We start from the raw sequence: 21,362 nt of genomic DNA, 5'->3' as shown, positions 1-21,362 counted from the left end.
AAAAAATGACATTTGTATACAATAAAATAATTATTAGCTCAGGGATTCTGCAATTTTTTTTACAAACCTTCAAAATGTATCAGAAAATACTGATTTATTGTGTTAATGTGTCAGATGAAAGAAGTATTAAATGTGCATGCAGTGATTGGCAATATGTACTTTGCTTATAATGTAATATGAATCGTGTCATTTGTGGACTCAAGAAATCTATTGCGAAAATTCCAAAGTCCACAAACAAATTTAAAAATGAGCTCCACCTCAAACTTAATCAAAGTAACAATTATTGCTGCTTTCAAATAATAAATGATCATGCGCTCAGATATAAACATCCATACATTCACAATCCAATTCATTAGTAACTCTTACATGTTAGCACAGCAATAAATGAATCCTGCATCATGTGGATAAAGAAAAAATAATCAGGATGGGAATCATAAACAATTTTTTCAGAACCGGTTTCCCATTATAGGAATTACCGTATTTTCCAGACTATAAGGCGCACCTAAAAGCCTAAAATGTTCTGAAAAGCCGACAGTGCGCCTTATATATGGACCAAATTCCTAAATTTAAACTGGTCCAAAGCATTGTGTCATGAAATCAATCATAAGTAGCCCGCTGAAGACTGAATCATGAATCAAAAAGACTATGGATCATTATTTTGTGATTATAAAGTAATTTGTTGCATCTGAAGTTGAAATAAAAAAGATAAAATGGAGAATGATTTGATTTGGATTAAAAATCTGACATGATGCATTAATGGTGCGCCTTATAGTTCGGTGCGCCTTATATAAGGACAACGTTTTAAAATGGGCCATTCATTGAAGGTGCGCCTTATAGTCCAATGCGCCTTATAGTCCGGAAAATACAGTAGTTGCTTACTTGCGTGACGATTCTACTTATCAATTCCTCGATTTAAAATCTAATTTTGCATTGTGTTCTGCTGTAAAACCAAATTCTGTCTAAAGAAGAAAAACGTAATCCATTTTATTTTAATTTTATATGGGCACGCTTAATCAACTGTCAAAATGTTGTGGAAAAAATGTAAAAAAGATTTGAGTCACGTAAAGTCTAGCTAGCATTAGCGTAATTCATGAAGCGTTGCGTTATTAGCATATGGAGGCCACTGTAGACTTTTCAGTTGATGCAACACAGGCAAGTCATCAGGTGACAGGCACAAACAAATCATTTTCACTATCTATGAAACACACTTGCTCAAATTGACAAACCACCCCTGATTTATTGGTAGTTTCTAATGGTTACATTTCCACTAGCCTGTTTACGCTTTCTTGGCTTCACAGACTGCTTTGCACTTATAGATAAGGGCTGCTAAAGATAAAGTTTGACTTACAAATATTTCAATAGAGCAATCAACTATATATTCATAATTTGATCTGGTAACCTAGTTTCACATATACTGTACCGAGTAGTAGAACTATAAGTATGCTGTTGGTGGATACCCAATGAAAGACACTGTTAGGAATGGGAGTGCGTTCAACTAGCTGCTTAGCTGCTATTGGCCGGGAGGAAGCTGTGCTCGGCACAGCCGTCTTCACTTGCCTATATCTTAGAAGTTATCTAATTACGCGATTCAACTAATATTCACTGCGAAAAAAAACTACTCAGACATTTGTCACGTGATCAGGATTCTCTCTAACGTCAATACACTCGATCTCCTCCCTTTCACGTTCCCTTTCGCGTTCCCGTTCTTTCCGCTTGGCCCTCTTTTTTTTCTTGTGTCTCTTTTTGGATGGCGGGAAGAAGGTGAGGAAGACGGGCAAGATGACGAAGCAGTGAAGTACGGTACAGCCGGCCGTGAGGAGCGAGCACTTGAACAGTGTGTAGGTCAGATTGGAAGGCACAAACACTAAAGGTAGGATCCCAATCACAAAGCAGGATGTGTTCTGCAAGATGGCCGCACCGTGCTCCTCTAGTGCCAACTTGATGCACTGTGTCCTCGTGTGCTCGGTGGCCAACACAAACGTGTATAAGTGTGGTGCACAGTGATCCATGGCGAAGTTCAGGGTATAAATAAGGCACAGGATTGAGATGCTGTCCATACCGACACTCCAAAGAGTCATCAGACCTAAGACGCCCAACTCCACTGACGTAACGGTGAGGATGAGCCAGAAGTTCCCTAAGGGGTTAATGACAAGGAAGAAGGTAAGGATAAGGATGGTGAGTACACTAAAGCCTGAGGTTAGGATTGGAGAGATGACAGAGGAACTGTAGCGGTCCATGAACACAAATGTTGGATTAAAGGCAATGAATTTGATACCGTCTATCAACATGAGAGGGCGAAGCTTCTCTAGAAGCTCCACCACCTCCTCACGCTTCTTTTCCGTGGTCCGTGCCACTAAATACATGCGCGAGGCGATGATATCGTACTCTTTTGTGTCACGGTTTTTGGAGAATATGATGTCCTCTGTGAAATGCTGGTACTCGGGGCTCCGCAGGAACGAGCTTTTGAGAATATTAACAAAGTCGCTCTTGGTTGATGCGCTCACGTTCACCACACGTAGATAGTGGAAAAAATTGTCAATCCAAGAGATCTTGTTGAAGCCGTGACTGAGTGTCTTCAAATGCTCCTGCACTGTGGAGTTCCAATACTCAATGGGCTCGTAAATGTAAAAGCCAATCACAGGACTGTAGTTGCTGAAATATCTCTGCTGAGTCAGCGCATATGAAACACTCGGAGAGTTACTCGCCAGAAGGTTTACAATATTGGAACCGTCGCTGATTTGTAAACATCCCATGAATGAAAACGAAGCGTAGATGAGATAGAGAATAACCACAAAGGGTTTGACATAGGTGTTGGTAATCCACTCTGTGTAGTGTTCGCGAAGAAAATGCTGGATAAAGTGATTCTGGTAAGGGACACTGTCATGGTGAGTCGAGAGGTCGTGGCCATCACTCATCATGGTTTTAAACCAAGTGGGTTGGCGGTCCAGATACTCCACTGAAGGAATTTTACAACAGAAAACACTGTGGTAGCGGTTCTGCTCCAGTTGTCCAGCAAACACCAAGCAGGAGCCGTAGAATGAGAAAACGTAGAAGTAGTTGACCAAGATGGCTACACACATGCTCTGGCAGAAAATCTTCACTGACTCAATATTGGTGAAAGGGCTCGCTCCCATGCCGAATGTGATGATGTAGAGAGAGCTGGTCATGGTGTAGCACACCATCACGTCGGCAAAAGCATCAGCCACGCGTTCCTTGAAAGGCAGGTTTTCCCTTGTTCTCCTCCAGCCTGCCAGAAGTTCGAATACCCCTTTGGTTCCATGACCTATAGAACACGAAAGAGAGTACATGATGAGGGAACATTCTTTTTCAAACTTCTTCATTCGTGTTAGTGTTACGTAATGTTTATCCTCATTTTTGTTGAATCTGTAATTGACTCCATCAAGATGGCAGCTACACACGAGTCTGTCTCCCGCTGGTTGTAGACAATTTTTAGCATTGGTAGAGAGAAACATGGCCCATGCTTGCTCTGCAGCTATTGAAATTTTCTCTGTTGTATTTCCTCAAGAAATCAATCTTAAAATACCGTATTTTCCGGACTATAAGGCTAAACCTAAAATTTTCTCAAAAGCCGACAGTGCGCCTTATAGTCCGGTGCGCATTATATATGGACCAAATTCCTAAAATTAAACTGGCCCGAAGCATTGTGGCATGAAACTAATCATAAGTGGCCCGCTGAAGACTATGAATCATGAATCAAAAAGATTATGGATCATTATTTTGTGATTATAAAGTAATTTGTTTCGTCTGAAGTTGAAATAAAAAAGACAAAATGAAGAATAATTTGGTTTGGATTAAAAATATGACATGATGCATTAATGGTGCGCTTTATAGTCCGGTGCGCCTTATATAAGGACAAAGTTTTCAAATGGGCCATTCATTGAAGGCGCGCCTTATAGTCCGGTGCGCCTTATAGTCCGGAAAATACGGTACTGTAATTGCCTGATATTGAAACTGCTTTAAATAGAGTTCCAAATTTGTCCAGCAATTTTCTAGCACAATTTTTTTGTTTTGTTTTTTTTTCTCCTCTTGCATCATGATGAACTGGCTAATAATGGCCTTCATAACCAGCTGCAAAGCCCCATCACCTCTTCCCTGGTGTAGGGGACAGACAGCTTGTGCTGTCTGGCGGCCACTGCAGCAGTTAGTCAGCAAGCGGGTTTGGCTAAAGAGCGAGGGAAAGATAAGCAACTGTAGCTCAGCATGAAAGGACGCAGAGACACCAGGCATTGTATCTGCCCCGTCCCACTTGGAGGTTCAGGGCTCAATGTATTGTAGGAAGGCAGTTTGTCAACAGCTGTCCACCAGGGCTATTTTTTTTCTTGAGACGAGGTGTGTGCATGTGCATGTTTTGTATTCAATAATCCAACACCCTGATCACGCCACTCTAATAATGGAAGCCTTGGCTGCATTTGCCCTCTCGTCCTCCCTTGGCCCACAGCAAAATGCCACTGAGTCATTAAACTAAATCACTTCACTGAAACCTTTGTGGCTCTCACATCCCAAAAACACATCCATCACATGGCAAGAGAGCGTGTCAGCTCCTCCTACCCGCCATACAGTCTTCCAATCAGGATGACTGCAGGAATGACGGCAGAGACGGGATCGCAAGGGGGACTGCAGATGAGATGGAAACTCAGTAAAAATGCATGAGGAAAGTGAACATATGGCAACGAATGGAAGAACAAAATGGGAGAAAATAATAAATAAATATATAATTTTAAAAAATATATATAAATATAGATATATATTTAAATAAATAAAATAAATAAATAAATATATATATATATATATATATATATATATATATATATATATATATATATATATATATATCATGTAAAGTCACATTTGATCTTGAGTGAATATTTTTCCATCAGGATGAACACTGGAGTAGATTCAACGATGGGAGTCAATAAAAAGGTGTGTTGAGGATGATCTATTTTTAAATGGGACATGCTGCAGGAAATGGGCGCTCAAAAGGATTGACTATAGCTAAAAATAGCATTGAGGAATGTCAAAGTGTTGCATTTTTAAAGGCTCATTGTCAATCAAACAAATGCATGTTTAGTTCCACTAAGCTATTTTTAATTTTTTGTGTCATGATTTTCTCGTGAATTAAGCTCATAAATAAAGATAAGAACCAGAGAGCAATATTTTTCTTTTGCTGTTGAATCACATTAAAAATAATTTGATTTATTGTTCTGCCTAATGTGTTGATGTACTTCCTGTACTCTATGGCCTAAACTTGATTGCAGATTGCGAATGGAAGGCATCCAATGAATTATTCTGTGATTCATCCAGTCAACAGTGCATCCATATCCAACCATGACAATGGCGAGCACTCAACCAACACAAAACTGGCAATTACTCAGTACGCAAGTCTCACAATACCATTTGATTTATTGCGCTAAAATCACAGTGGCAACATCCATCTTCAGAAACTGGTGTCCTTGAATATCCAGCTGAAGCCATCCATATGCTGGATGAAAACTTGCGACATGTGAAATGATCAACTATACTAGTAAGTAAGTAATATGTTAATGATCAAGATCAATAATCTCACATATAAATCGCTCCTGAGTATAAGTCCCCCCCCCCCCCCAAACTATGAAAAAAAAAACGCGATTAAAAATACAGTTCCTCTCTGTATGGTTGAAAACAATCTCTCCGTTAGGGCTGTCACGATCGAATATTTTTATCAATTCCGTCAATTAATCAAATAATCAGATCCAGTTTTATTTGCGTCAAAGTCTATTAAAAACACTTTTATCAATGACTGTTTTTTGTATTATTTAGTGATAAAAAAACGAAACAACAGTTGATATCACACAGGAAGGTCATTGTTTTCCAAAATAATAGTCGATGTTTGTTTTAGTTTGATTAAACACAAATGCTTGTATGTAGAACTAGAAAAATAAGATCATTATTACTTTTGAAAGCCTGAAATTATAAATTTGGACAATCTTTAGTTTTCTCGAGATGATTAATCAAGTAAAATACAAGGTCATTAATTTACTAATCGATTTGTTGTCGATTAATCGATTAATTTTGAGACCTCTACTCTTCATACCAATAATTCCAGTACATGCCTTAGCAACAGATTGCGCTACAGCGCTTATCTCAAAGGCTGAGCAGAAATCCTGAAAAGATGAGTGTGTGTGTGTGTGTGTGTGTGTGTGTGTGTTGGGAGGGGGGGGGGGGCAGCATTAAAACAGTATTAAAATACTGCTTTTTGATGCAGCCAAGTGGCCCAGCACTCATTTCACTGCACTTATCCTACTACATCCAACTTTTTAGTTGCAGGCAAAAAGGGTCAAGTGACAATTGACCTTATTTATGGTGAGATTGCATTTTGTCCAGACATTTTTCAATATGCAGCTCAAACATCTGAAGAAAAAGTAAAAGCAGTTGAATCCCAACGCTGCACTACATAATGAAATGGTATGGCTATTTTATTATTATTTTTTTTTTTGCTATGTTATCACTGATAATGATACAAATATGAAGAATAAATTGGGATTATGTGTCTTGCTGCAAAAAAAAAAAAAAGCAGCAATATACTTCCGAATCCTCAACAGAGGATTTGATAATGTGCATTAAATAACAAATTGCTTTTGCAGCTGGAGGCAAATTTTGCAAAACTCGTTTTAAACCCACCAAGACTAAGAAAATGCTTTTGCTTAATTGAGTGCTTTTCTGAAAACAGAAACATTCGCCACTGTGCCACACAAATTGGACTAGATAAATGAATATTACAAGTATAACAAGCTGGGATGAATAACATGTTTGCCGCTGATATAAAATTTCAAGCATGTTCTTTTGTTTTTAAAAAATTCAAAAACTGGTGGAAAAATCTGACGTGCCTGGTGTCGGTAACAAAACAGCCAGGAGGAAAATTCTTCTTGTGCAACCACAAATGAACACACAACAATAGGGAATACTTCTGAAATGTCCCTGCGCTCTGAGAAAAAAAAAAAAAAAAAAAAAAATCACCATCGCAGTCAACATATTGCTGTGGCTGCAGCCTAACTCATTAACACAAAACTAGAAACTTTTTTTTTCAATAAACTAGGCCAAATTCAAGATGTTCTGAATACTGTCGTTAGCCCTTGCGGGGATTTCTCATCACTAATAAAATACAGTAAGTCTCAACATGGGTTGCCCACATTAGTAGATTGGCCCCTCAAGTGAGGAGAAAAAAAAAAAGCTAGTATCCATTTCAGTTGGCAAGCCTGATGTGACGTTGATACAGCGATAGGAGGAGGATGTGTCAGTCAGAGCCTCCAGGGAGGAGGCTGGACATCTGCTGTCTCTAAGGTCCTGTCACATAAAATTATAGACTTAATCAAGTCCTCTCCGTTTCTTCGTCCATCTCCTTCTCCATCCTTTTCTCTCGCGATATGTATGCCATGTTTTTATTCCCTGTACATCTTTTTTTGACCTTTGCTCCTTTTTCTCAAAACCATCCTTACTACACCTCCCTCTTGGTCGCAAGAAGTTCATGAATCCATCTTTTCCTATATTTTGCTTAAACTTCATTCAGACTGCCTACATCAGGGCTGAATCGAAACAGATCGTGGAAAGAAATTGTGCCAAAATCACAATTAAGATTTTTTTGGCCTGCAGTGTTGATGATAATAATAATAATAATAATAATATTAATAATAATAATAACCAACTTGATCCCAACTTGAAGGGGGGAATTGTACCAGCAGTGTGAATAAGCAATTTTTTTTATTTTTTATTATTATTATTATTATTATTTATTTAGGCATTTACCAGTATCTAGGCAGTAGCTTATGGATGTGACAAAAAATACACAATCACAGATTTATAGCGCATCTCATACATTTAAAGGCAGTTACAAACAGACTTCAATAGATTTAAAAGAAAAGTAATGAAATGAAAAAAGAAAAGTTAACTCTAAAAAGTTGAATGAATATGGGTGGGAGGGGTGAATGAGCACCTTCTTGACTGTAACATGTTTTGCTTTTACTAAAACCCCGAAACAATTACGATTGATCATAGAGGAAGAAAAAAAAATTCAATGAATGAATCAATGTAACACCGAGCAATTTCTTGTATTCGATATTAATAAAACTTTGTTTTGCAGGACAGCTAAGACAGCTATGGAGTTAAAACCTCTGAAAATGTAAAGAAAATTGAAAGCACTAACAGAAATCCAGATTTCATATTATCTCGCTCAACAATTATATCAGCATAAAATGAAACACTCTCATACTTACCCATAGCAAAGAATGGAATCCCGAGGAGTGTGGAATTGAATTTGCCATCTGATATGAAAAAGATCCCTGCGGCTGTCACGTTGGCAATACAGATGGTCAACACCCCCAGGAGGCCTAGGAAGGGTTTCCCCCTCAAACAGTCCCGCATGGAGCTGGATATGGTGGCAGCCAGGAGCACCAGCACCAGGCTAACCAACACTTCCCCTTTGGCTAGCACACCTGTCTGATGGAAGTCTCGCCACAAGCTGAAGGAGGTGAGGGAGTGGATGTGGAGCTGGTCTGGTCCGTGAGGAGCTTCGGCAGTTGACAGCCGAGTGACCAGGGCGCAGAACTCATTCTCCCAGCGCTCTGCAATGGCATCCTGCACCACAGGTCCATTGTTGCGGAGGTAGTAGGTAATTTGGACAGCACTGGCGAACTTGACTTGTTGGTCCCGGCTGTTGGGTGAGAAGGACACGCCTCCCAGTTGATGACCGATGAAGGACACTCGACCATCCTGCAAGCGGTTAAAAGGACACGGCATCAAATTACTTGCAGTACTTTGTTGAGCAGCAAAGCATGACAGTTATAACCAATAGCAGGTTTCATCCCTGATTTCACTGATTTACAAGCAAATTTACAAAGATGGCATCCTATGGTAGGACGGACTCAAGAAAAACACCTTTGAAATATTCTTAATTATGACAAGGTTACAGAGAATGGAATCTCCAATCTAATGCTGACATATGTTGGATAAGAAAGTGAATGTTGTATATATTGGAGACAATTTGGTTTCCTTAGCTTAAACTTTAATTTTGGTTAGGATTGGCTGGACCTTTATTTTGAACTTTGGTTAAAATTTGCTAGTCTTGGACTTTTATTTTGACACAGCCTTTGGTCACCTGGTCAGTCACCTGATCAGGCACCTGTTCAGGTAAAGATGGCTGCTCCCACATGGCAGTCTGCCTTAGTCAGTCTCAGTTAGCCAAGAAGATAGTTTTTTTACTGCTTCAAGCTTACAGTTTGGATTAGCTGCCTGTCATTGCTTCTCCTTGCCTGCCTGCTATCGCTTGTCTACCTCTGCAATGCTTGCCTCCATGTCGGACATTCTTCCTCCATCTCCAACAAGGTATGAGCAAGGTATGTGTTTTAAGATAAGCGTGTGACAACAAGTATACAACATCTAACCCTGGAACTAATTGAAATTAACATAAACAGTATACTGCATCATGAGAGCTGTGCCTAATATATTGGTTACTTCAATTGATCCCATCCAAAAAAAAAAAAAAATCACTCCTGAGTATTTTTTACTTCAACTGCTGATTAACTAATCACCCATTCAAAATCTTATCTTCATTTTTGGTTTCTGGCAGAGGTCATTACACCAAATATATTTATTGTGCACAACATGGATAAAAACATATTTGTCACTATTTTAAAATATTTTATTTTCCATCAAGGCAACCTGTTTGTATTGAATCACCTCATACCGTTGCCAGTGAGAGCATATTGATTCATATGAATTAAAGTCTTTTTTGGAAAGGTTAATGTGATATTCAAGGATGCTCTTGACTTGCTTTTATTGCCTTGTACACATATGGACAGCAGATCTATTCTTTTATTTCCCTGCTGCATACGTATATATCAGCCAGGACCACTGACGGATTTCTTGTGGTGTGCATGCTGGATGAAACCACAGACCAACTTCACACCTCAACTAGCATGTCATTTAGTTGAGATGTTTATTGCGCTTCTTAGTCCTTTTGTGTTTGATAGAGACATACCATAGTTAGATGAGTACTTTAGAAGAAAAAAAATGCATATATTTAATAACCATCAAACCCATTTTTCCTGAAGTCAATCATTTATTTATTTAAGAAATAACAAATTAGTTTCTATATATAATTGTGCTAATGTCTAAATGTATATATGAGAAGGTCGACCACTAAAAAAAAACAGGTGTGCCTGCAGTTCCCCAGATCTACCACATTACGGCCAAACGTCGATATTTCATATCATAATAACTTTGTGGATACTTGGTCATGTGACATACCATTAAAAAAAAAAAGAGTTCCTGCAAAAACTGAAAAAAATAAGGCATAACTCGACAATGGCACAGCATGTTTTGATTCTAATAGACAAATTACAGTAAGTCATTCTTTTAATAATTTAAGCCTTAAAACTGTCAACGCCTTATATTATACACAGTATGGGCTACAATACAAACTGATGAAATTAGAGACTCGTAAAAATTGTTCAAATATTTTAAAAAGGTGAATGATAATAAAAATTGCTAGCAATAGCTCTATTTTTTTTTTAAAGTGAAGTCAATTTGTACTCGCGGACCACATAAAATGATGTGACGGGCCGTATCTGGCCCCCGGGCCTTGAGTTTGACACTTATGATTTAAGGGATCTCTTTTGTGATTGGCGTAACTTCTGCTCTGCCTGGAAGTGGGGTCGATCATAATTGGTAATTTCGAGCACAGGCCAGCAGATCTGCAAGAGGCAAGGCTCCGCTGCTTCAGCCAATCAAAGGAGCTTCTTTCATTTCCTTGCGTACGAGATCCTCGACATGGCTGAAGCACGTCTACAGTTTGAAGTAGGCACTTGAAGACAGACCCCTACTTTCAGCTGAATAATAGAAAGACATTTCTTTTGTGTCTGTGGTTTGTCTATGGTCTCGCGCTAGTAATAAAAATCGATTAAGTTTTCAACATAGCTCCTTGACCGTTTTACTTCATTTGCAACTCGAGTAAACCCTTCTCTGATTGGCCCGTACTTATCCCAATTACAGAAACAGGTCAAAGTTCATAGACATCGAGGCACCAAATTATTGTCACTTGCCCTATAAAAACTTGACTTAACTAGTGCAAACAGAAGATTTTTAGAAATACCCCAAAATGGCGTCACGTTGCTATGTTTATCCGAGCCTGGCAACTGAGACAAAAGATATTGCGGAAGGACAATGAATCCATTGATTTATTCTCTGTTCCGCTTGTCCTCATTCAGAAAGCGGGGAAGCTGGAGCCCGCTGACTTTTGGGATGAGAAACTGGGAATGTTTTCCCCTCTTGAAGACTGTGTAGACATTTTTGCCTTTTTGACTAACATTCAGACAAACATATCCAAGCTATTTCTTTTTATGGAATAAAACTAAAACAACAAATGATATAAATCATATATTGAATTTATGGCTCAATAAGCAAACTGTCCAAATACTGTACTATTTCATTCATAATTTTTTTTCACAGCTTAAGTGCCATGAAGGGCACTACAAATATATAAAATTTAAAAAAATGCACCTAGAATGATGCAGCAAGTAAATACACTGCAACAGCACTGCTGCATTACCCCAAAAAAATAAATAAAAAAAATAGGCAATTAGCAATTGTTGCAGGTTGGGGACTCCAAGCTACATGAGTGCAGTATGAGGTCACAAGGAAAAATGGAAAATTAATTCTAACGGAGTCTGATAGCAATTGCAATCATGCATGTGTTGCCTGGAGATGGCAAGAGGGAACCACTGCATAAAAAAAAAAAAGAAGAGGATATCCCCATGTGTGTGTGGAAAGATGAACACCCAATGGGAACAATCAATCCACCTGCACCAAAACATGGAAAGATGAAACCTAGAAAAGCTCGTGCAGATGTCTGGGTTATGGAGAGGGTTCCCCTCATATGCTGCTACACCTTGGACCAATGCACAGCCCACCATAGTGCAAATGCTGCATTCATTCAGAAAATGTGGCTGCCTATTTGCATTCTGCACCATCATAAGTATTTTTTTTTTTTTTTTTTTTGATAGGAGAGTGCGTAGTGCAGGTTAACAACAGGCCTAGTTGCTTTTAATCCAACACATGACTCCGACTCACCTTTAACGTCGTGTTGGGGTAGCTGACGGGCACCTTGTGGAAAGTGCTGTTGGAAAGCACCGCCTGTCTGATATCTTCGAAGATGGTGATGATATCATCCAGCATGCAGCTCTTGTCTCTGTGGCTCAGCACGCAGAGGTGCGCGAATGTGTAGTTGAATCCTTTGTAATTGACTCGCAAATCCAACACTTGCTTGTGAACTTGCAGCACCTGATCGGCCACCTCCAAGATGTTCCCCCCGGACTTGGCCAGCAGTATCAGCCTACCATATCTGCCCGGGGTGTGTAAATCCGAGTACAGCTTGTGCTTAGACTGGTCGATGTGAAAGAGGCTGTTGGCCAGACTTCGCTCAATCTTTGCCAGGCTGTGCGTCGGTGCCACCAGCAGCTCAAGGTCCGTCTCTGGCTTGAATCGGCTCAGTACCGTAGATCCGAAAATGATGGTGAGAACCGCGGGCACGGTGAGAAAGAAAACGGGGTGTCTGCTAACAAATAAGCCTAACCAGTAGAAGGAAGCCTTGAGCCCTCTGTGTATCACTTGCCGCAGCATCCTCCACAAAATCCAGCTTGCAGATGCTCCGTCTCCTCCGATGAAGCACATGTGACATCAGACTCGCGTTTCCCGGCTCGGTCCAATTCGTAAGAGAAATAACGCCATGCACACACGCGCGCGCACACATACACACACCTGGAAAGACAGCATTGCAGCAATTCGCCCGCAAGACGCGCGGAGAGTTATAGCGACAATCGAACAGTCATTAATTCATCTTCATCTGCCTCTCCAGAAGAATCCGTCTTATCATTTCAAGCCATTGCGTGTGGAGGGGGGGTGGGGAAGGGGGGTGGGGGGGAGAGCCGCGCGTGTCCACTTGACTAGCGCCAGTGACGAGTGGCGGCGGTGTGAAATGTGGATGTGCATGCGCGTCTGCCTGCACGCATGTTTGCGGTACTCATCTGTTTAATTGTAGGAGTGCAAGATGGCAACGGAACGGGTGATGTTAGTGGTGGAAGTGGTGTCTGGTTATTTAAGCAGCTGTAGCGGCAACAGGCAATGCAAGCGTGGTGGTAAAACGCCCCCCCTTCCCTTCCTGCATGTAAGCCTTGTGCGGAGATTTCGTGCTGGGTGGGTTGCACTTGCACCAGGCCATGTGACGCCAAGAGGGAAAATTACACCAGAATTAATTGACTGAACAATTGTTTGGGTCTCCGAGAAAAAAAAAAAAAAAAACAGTACAACCCAGATAAACAATATATATTTTCTGTGCAGTTTAAATATACTGCATTGGCTATAATCAAGTTGAGTGATTGACTCAGCACACATCAAGAGATGCATGTGGAATAAACACACCAAGAAGGACCCCAGTCAGCAGCCCGCTACTTCTAATCAAGTGAACAGTACATGCATATTTTACATTCATGCAGAGCACCTCTTGTGAGTGGGTACTTAAAGCGAGCCACCATGTTTGCACATGTATGCACAATGATTTTTTTTTTAATTGTCCATTCGATAGTATTGAAAGATTTGCAACAATGTAAAATGATTTGTTTTCACCGTCACAGGATGTCCTTGTTATCAAAAAAAAAATAAAACACTTATTTACCGCTATGGTGTCAGAATTGAGACTTTTTTTATTTGAATGACCTGCAATCAATGCTAATACTGCTGAGCGCTAACGTGTCTGTCAGTCACCTCACTTATGTGGCTAACTGGTTTATTGACTACATTCAGGGATTAAACCTTATCCTTGACTTGTTGGGAACATCCCACCTCTGAAGAATCCATTGCAATTTTGGACCTATTACTTTTGTGGAACTGTTTAAAGATATGAACATCAACCATTTTTGAGACAATCCTGCTGCTCCTCTCTACAGTCAGATTGTATTAAGAAATATAAAGCAGACTCATTCACCAGGCCATCCTGTTGTCACATTAAATCTCTATGCAGATCATGAAGATCTAAATCAGGAGAACATGATGTGATATGTAAGGCTGCCATGACTATCTGATGTTTTTCTTCTTGTTTAACAATAAATCAAAACCACTTGGTTTGCTTGAGGAGACACAGCACCTGACTCGGGAAGTGTTATTTAAATCTTCTGTACGCCAGCTGGATAAAGTATGAGGGCATGGAAGGAGAAGCGTTGGATTATTGCATTAAAAAAATGGTGAGAATTAAGGAGTCATGTTTGGATTCTGATGTGAGAAATGATCAGGATCGTTATCCAGCTTCCGCAGAACCGTGTTGATTATCTGATTGTTTGAATCAGGGTGTGGGAAATGCATGCAGTGGGTTAATAATTGATATTGGAACTATATGAAGAACACTTGAGCTAACACCTCAGCATTATGCATAGCATGCTTTGAAAATCTACAGATGCAGTGCATACTAACAACGCCCTGAAGGATTAGATTTGAAGTTGTGCACAAGCACTACAATTCCCCTTCTGGATTTCTTCCGCCGCGTACCCACATGAAAAGATCTAAGGGAGAAAGCAAGTGCAGAAAAATACAAGATTATAGTTTAGATAGATTTACCGCCGGTGCAAAAAGTTAGCAAAATTTGAATTAGAATTCACATGTGAGCCAGTAGAGGAAAATATTTTTTCGTTTATTGATTACAAAAAGTCTGTGATGTATCATGTCAGATGAGCAGCAATCATATTCTAAATAGGCCACAACTTTTTTTCCAAATGACAATAATATTAAAGAAAAAAAAATACACACTACGCATATTAAGAGCTAATGATGATATGGAACAATATAGAAAAAAATCTAATTAAAAAAAATCTAATTAGCATACAGTATTTGGTTAAAAAAATAATCTGATAAAAAAAAATATGAATACAATTGGAGAAGTTGAGAGTATGCCAAACCACTAATTTATTACTAATTTATTAATTTATTACACTCATTTATTTACTAATTTTTTACCACACATTTATTTTCCAGACATTGCAAAACTGGGCGTTTTGCGTAAATGTACTTCTCCATCCTAACATCACTTCTGCAAAATATATTGATTAATAAATTCATTTTGTTCCGCTTCTACTTTCAAAAGGGTCTCATACTCAACACGATATCGCTTAAGTTGCATCATCTTCTCTGTAATAAGAGCTGAAAGTTGCTGCTGCTGGGCCTCCCTTTGCTTTGCCACAAACTTCAGCAGGTTTCTCGTTCCAAGAGCCTTCAACTTTTCTTTCTCTGTCTCATTTGCCAACTCATCCACCAAGTCCATAAGCCCTCCGATAATCTTCAAAAACTGTACAATTGTGTCCAAAAAATCTTTGCAGTCTTCTCTGAGCTCCGACGTCTTTTGGCTGACGTCTGGCTCGAGTGCACGTAGTTTGTTGAGTTCATCAAAATAACAGCCTGCCTCTGCCAATGCATCTTTGGCCATAGTCTGGACAACTGTGTAATTAATCAAATACAGTTTGATTGACTAAAAAATACTCTGATGTCTAAAATCAGATACATTAGTAGCATTAAAATACCTAATATATTTTTAAATAGTATTTGTGATACAAAATCTTACTCTTATTAGCTCATTATTGACATAATGATCAATAAAGCTCACCTGGCTGTAGAAGTTGGATATCAATCAATACCTTGGATACCAATCGGGATCACAGGATTCATTTTGTGTTATTGATAATTCTGTTTTCCGCAACTTTTTTTCTGCCTTGAGGTGTGTTTATGACACAAAAACAAATCAAAGCTTCAACATGACATCATATGTTTATGTTTAAGCCTCAGTGGGTGACATCATCAGAAAAATATAATTGTATGATATTTGTGTTTAAGCGACTTCAAAAGGATTTTTGACAATGGTCAGTGACAGCAAAAATATAGTTTGTTGGAGAGATTTAAAGTATCTGTTGGATTTAAATCATTATATTTATTTATAATTGGAAAATAAAACGTTTGTAGTAAGGGAAATTTTTTCAGTAATAATGCCAGAGGTGATTTGGAATCTCAGTCAATCAATAGAAACTTCATTTCTTTGTGAAAGTGAAAGAACGTTTCCCCATTCAAGTGGATGAAAATAGAATTAATCTGTTCCAAAAAAGGAATTGAATACTAAGCTAACAGAAGTCCAAACAAATCCAGGTCAAAATACTATGGGCATTTGTACTTCTTTTTGGAGCAAAGTCAATGATGTGACAAATAAAAACTGTACAGTAGATAATTCACAGAAACATTTGCGGTGAAGTAAGAATGATGAATACTTCAGTCCAAATGCAGCAGTCGAGTAACTTTCAAAAAATACCAATGGCTCAAATTGCTCCATCAATTCCGTGGTGAATAGCATACAATGAAATTGAGTTTAAAGGTGAAATCACTGGTGACCTAAAGTTGACACCCATCCAGTGATTGACACATCTGTTGATAGCATGTTCTGCAGAACGTAAGATGTGTGATGAAGTGAAGTCAAAAGGTCTTGTGTCAGAACAAAATTGCAGTTCTTTGTCAATTTTTTATTTATTTTTTATTCCTCCTCTCTAGTTTATGAGCTCACTCAGAAAAGCATTCTGTGGAAATGAATGTGATGCTAGCTTATGTGAGCTGTCGATTAATTACTGTAAATCATAGGTGTCAAACTCAAGGCCCGGGGTCCAGATCCTGCCCGTCACATCATTTTACGTGGCCCGTGAAGACAAATTGTGGTCATGCGTCAATACTAAAATTGCTAATTGTCTTCACTTTTAAAAACTAAAGATATTGCTATCAATTTTTCTTTTTAAAATATTTGAGCAGTTTTTACTAGTCTCTGATTTCAAAGCTAGTTCTTCATCAGTAGCCGTGACAAAAATGAATTTGACACCCCTGCATTCTAAAGTGGACAAAATATAATTTCATCCCCCTCCCCCTCTCATCTGGCATGCAACTTGTGTCACCCTCAACCAACCCTTCCCCGCAATGTCACTTGTCCCCATGTGTCATGACGATAGAGGCTTTTCCACGTCACTATGTTCTCTATCAGCAATTTACAAGGACCAAAGAATACTTTCGATTTTAATTAAGCAAATCAAAATTTGAAATGATAAACCGCTTCGACATGATCTACTTGCCCTACGTCCCTAAGCACCAACACAATTAAAATCGTGAAAAAAAGGATTAATGGATTATTGCAAGACACAAAAATCAGCTTGAGTTTATCTGGAATCCATTTTCACGCCCTTTGTCCAGCACAGAGATGGTGTGTGTGTGTGTGTGTGTGTGTATGTGTGTGTGCGTGCGTGCGCGCGTCACCAAGTATCACTGTGTGTTTGGTGCGTCCATCCTTGTTGAATTTTGTGTATAGCTAATACACAAATAAGTTTAGAAACGCATGTTAAACTTAATGGGACAAAATTAAACAATCGTAAATAAATAAATAAATAAATCGTTGGTCAAAAATTTTAGATAGTTGCTTTAAAAATGCATTATGACTCTTAGTTTTTCTGAGTCACCAAAAGATCGGCATTTTGCAAATGTAGTTTTTTTTTTTTTTTTTTTTTTTAAGAACAGACCACTAAGTCATCTTCAATCAGCCTTGATTGAATGGATTTGATTTCAAGTACATTAATAACGGAAAAATGGATGCTGTAAACATGCTCTTAGGTTGGGGTAATCCCATTTTTGGCATCTTTCTCTCTTACAAAATGAGTCTTGAGGAGAGTACAAAATGTCTGACCTCTTGGCATGATCAGTGTTGTGTAACAGGACAATGGAAGATGACCCCTCAGACAAAAAAAAGACTCAGCAAGGCTCAGGATTGCTGATATACTATAATGTATTTAATCTGCGTGCTGAGGACAGACCAGCAAAAAGATCCCACAGCCTTCTCAAAATAGCTAAATCAATATCTATGTAATGAGGAGTAGCCATGCTGAGACATGATGAGGGAAAGAGCGATGACGGTATGAATGACATTTCTCCTTCATATGGCCTTGTCATTAATTTCAAGCTGTCCCTGCATCCTATCCCCTAGTGAGTTATCTCTTCCATTATGACAGGGCCAGGTTCATATTCATACAAAAGATTTTCCAATATGACAGCATCAAGCTTGCAGCTTCCTGTGTCCTTTGCCTCAGCGATACTCATCTCAAGGTTTGTCCTGTTCATGCACCTTGACCTCAGCGCCAACCACTTAAACGTAAGTGAAACGCATTAAATGTGGTTTTAATTATATACAGCTAACAGCAACAATGTTATGTGTAGTTTAAATGAGGTTTGTCATGTAATTTTTTACAAATCAAGTCAGTTTTTTATAATATACCGTACTTTCCGCACTATAAGGCGCACCGGATTATAAGGCGCACCTTCAATAAATGGCCCATTTTAAAACTTTGTCCATATATATATAAGATATATACATTTGGCCCGCGGGCCGGACTTTGGACACGCCTGCTGTAGTGGCTCAATATTGGTCCATATATAAGGCGCACCTGATTATAAGGCGCACTGTCGGCTTTTGAGAAAATTGGAGGTTTTTAGGTGCGCCTTATAGTGCGGAAAATACGGTAATATAATGATATAATATAATATAACATTTATAATAATATTATATTTTTATAATTCGCACTTTCTGCGTTATAGCCACATTTCCAAAAATTCAAACGAGTGATGGACCAGCTCCCCAGTCAACTGCAAGGCTCTATTAATGCCCATCTACTTTTTACTGCGATTAGAAACGTGTACATATTGTTTAAAAATAGCTTGTATGCCTAATTCATAATGCGCTGTCAGACTTTTTTTTGCCTGCATTTGAAGTTGTGTGTGTTTAAAATAATGGTGCATAGTAATGGCCCCATTGTCAATCATGCAAATTTATATGAATTTCTTTTCATAGTACAAATTAGAGTTTTTCTCATCTGGTCTCACTTTCTCCTCCATTTGCCTTTTTGAGGATTTTGAGGCCCATTCATGAGCTAATGGATCTCATTTGCTGTCATTGGAGTTTGAGCAGTGTATTTTTTTCCTATTGTGGCTTTTGTGTCTTATTTTTTTCACCCCCTGTTGACCATGTAAAACCCTTCCACTTTTCTCTGGTGGCATGCATGAGCTCATCTGCCCTGCAGTGAAGATTTCAAAAGCATGCTGCTTTCACATGCAAGCACCTGCTGTCAGTTAGAGCTCACATGCCACGTTGACAACATGGATTTGGGTAATGGTCCAGCAACAACAGACACAAACCGTCGAGATCCCACAGGGAGAAAGAGAATGCAGGACTCCTGCAGATGTATAAATGGGAAACGAAGGACCAAACAGGATCCATCCATCTAAAGTATTTTTTGTGCTACTAGTGCTAATTAGACAGACACATAAAAAAAAAAAAAAAAAAAATCCGACATTTTGGATTATCAAGCAACATAAACCACCCCTCTCATTGGGAATAAAATTTTGATCACCATGGGCATGATTGGGTCAACAATCAAGAATAATCCCATAGCCTGCTTTTATGTCATGCTAGCTAGCGAACAGCTGCTCGGAATGATCACCAACGGCTGGCATCATTTTGCACTCTGCCAAACGATTCATTCAAATTATGTCCAAGCAACATAATGATGCGTCAATCTCTTAATTTTGCCACAACTGTAAAAGTTTTTTTTTCTAGATTTATTCCTGCAATGGGAACGAACGAACGAACAAATGAATATCGTATTTAAGGCGGCCCTAAAAACCTCCAATTTTCTCAAAAGCCGACAGTGCGCCTTATAATCAGGCGCGCCTTATATATGGACCAATATGGATTTGTGGATGAGGACTAATTTATTAAAGTAAGCTTTACGTGTTTATTTTGTGTGTTGTGCGATCTTGACGCAACATTGAGTTATTGATATATTGTTTTCACTATTTCGAGTGTTACTATATTGTGAGTGCATTAACGTTTGAGCCATATTGAATTATTTATTCTATGCGCCTTAATCCAGTGCGCCTTATATATGGACAAAGTTTTCAAATGGGCCATTCATTGAAGGTGCGCCTTATAATCCGGTGCGCCTTATAGTGCGGAAAATACGGTAAGTGAATGTACAAATGAACAGATGAACGAATAAAATAGTCTCCATGCAAATCTTTTCTCAAAATTATTTTTCACACATTCTTTCTATTCTTTCTTTGTATGTAGAGTTAGCATCTGTATACTTGACCACAAACTTTATGCGCATTTAATAACACAAAGGCCTGCTTCTCTCTACTGAACTGTGAAGTGCAGCAATTTATTTTTACTAGGGACTGGTGGCTCATGAACAGCTCTGAAGATAGTGGCTCGGCAATGATACATGGACTTTCCCATGTTCACCTTGGACTCTCCTTTTCCGCTCCATAACATTACACCGAGTAATCGCAAAATGGAAAATGCTTTTTCACTGTGTGGGGAAATAGAATGTGGATTTAGTGGAGTTTCAAGGTACTAAAATGAAATACTGTATATTCTGAGTGTTGAATTGCATTCCTATAATGGAAGCAGAATTTTTGGGGAGGGACTGCAGTGTTGCAATTGGTTTTATCCTGGTGCCCCAATTTCAGAGCAGAGGACTTGTAGACTGTAGGAGCAAAAAAATAAAATAAAAAATCAATAGCATTGAGGGAAACACCATTTTACCCCTGACAAATACATTCATCAATTATAAAACATTGCTGCACATTGAACAATTGTCATCGTTGATAATTCTTCAAAGCTGCAAGGCACTGTTTGTAAACTCATTTTCATTCACTGATGTTAAAATGCTCTTCAAACGGAATCGTAAAAGAATTGCTGTGTCTCAAGCTGCATTTTAAATCAGAATATAGATGAGTACCAAACATGTTCACCAAGGGAAATGTCAATCTGCACGTACTTTTTTTCTGCTGTACTTGCACTTAGTGCCTTCTTCCACATTGGCTTCACTCTTCATGCATGTTAATCACGGTATCGGCAGAATTGATTGGTTGTGATGAGGTTAAGTATGTATTCATGTTTATGGTTGTCATGATTACCCGGTGCAGAGAGTTCTGCAAAACAAGAAACGGTTATTAGTGATCAAAATAAAAAACTGGAGCATAGTTTAAGTGAAAAATAAAATTCATTTATTTTCCTTGTCAATTGCTTTGACCTTTGCTGCAAATGACAAAAACATATTTAAAAAACAAAAAGAAATATTAATAAGCAGTTTCCAAGTTTATAGTGACAGCAATTTCATAAAATAAACTCATCAATAAATACAGATAATTTCATTATGAAAGAACAGGACAGCCACAAAACAAAATTGAAGCTCTCA

General features: G+C 38.7%; 3 protein-coding genes across 3 annotated transcripts in view; 1 reads left to right on the top strand and 2 right to left on the bottom strand.

The window, feature by feature from the left end:
* Positions 1-326: 326 nt before the first annotated feature.
* On the bottom strand, positions 327-12,720 carry ptchd4 (patched domain containing 4). Its single transcript, XM_049756612.2, has 3 exons — positions 12,121-12,720; positions 8,268-8,763; positions 327-3,283 (listed from the first exon to the last, which is right to left on the bottom strand). Exons 1-3 carry the CDS (start codon positions 12,718-12,720, stop codon positions 1,620-1,622), a joined length of 2,760 nt encoding a protein of 919 aa, XP_049612569.1. The 3' UTR covers positions 327-1,619.
* cnih3 (cornichon family AMPA receptor auxiliary protein 3) overlaps positions 9,193-21,362 on the top strand; it is a 54,474-nt gene continuing 42,304 nt past the window's right edge. Inside the window, exon 1 of the transcript XR_007488796.2 lies at positions 9,193-9,386. The gene's annotated coding sequence lies outside the window, so the exon portion shown is untranslated. The remainder of the gene's footprint in view (positions 9,387-21,362) is intronic.
* Positions 14,753-15,816, bottom strand: LOC125990028 (intraflagellar transport protein 20 homolog). The gene is made up of 2 exons (XM_049756616.1): positions 15,695-15,816; positions 14,753-15,528 (listed from the first exon to the last, which is right to left on the bottom strand). The coding sequence occupies exon 2, from the start codon at positions 15,515-15,517 to the stop codon at positions 15,119-15,121; it is 399 nt and encodes a 132-aa protein (XP_049612573.1). The 5' UTR covers positions 15,518-15,528; positions 15,695-15,816; the 3' UTR covers positions 14,753-15,118.

The sequence above is a fragment of the Syngnathus scovelli genome, chromosome 20 (genome assembly GCF_024217435.2).
Source record: "Syngnathus scovelli strain Florida chromosome 20, RoL_Ssco_1.2, whole genome shotgun sequence".
NCBI lineage: Eukaryota > Metazoa > Chordata > Actinopteri > Syngnathiformes > Syngnathidae > Syngnathus > Syngnathus scovelli.
This window is presented reverse-complemented; position numbering and strand designations above follow the sequence as displayed.

Bases quoted from the DNA above. Each gene is read 5' to 3' on its own strand.
- ptchd4 (XM_049756612.2), bottom strand. From the start codon at position 12,720: ATGTGCTTCATCGGAGGAGACGGAGCATCTGCAAGCTGGATTTTGTGG. The intron at 8,764-12,120 runs GTGAGTCGGAGT...AACCGCTTGCAG, and splicing joins ACCCCAACACGACGTTAAAG to GATGGTCGAGTGTCCTTCAT. The intron at 3,284-8,267 runs GTAAGTATGAGA...CGTGTTCTATAG, and splicing joins GATTCCATTCTTTGCTATGG to GTCATGGAACCAAAGGGGTA.
- LOC125990028 (XM_049756616.1), bottom strand. From the start codon at position 15,517: ATGGCCAAAGATGCATTGGCAGAGGCAGGCTGTTATTTTGATGAACTC.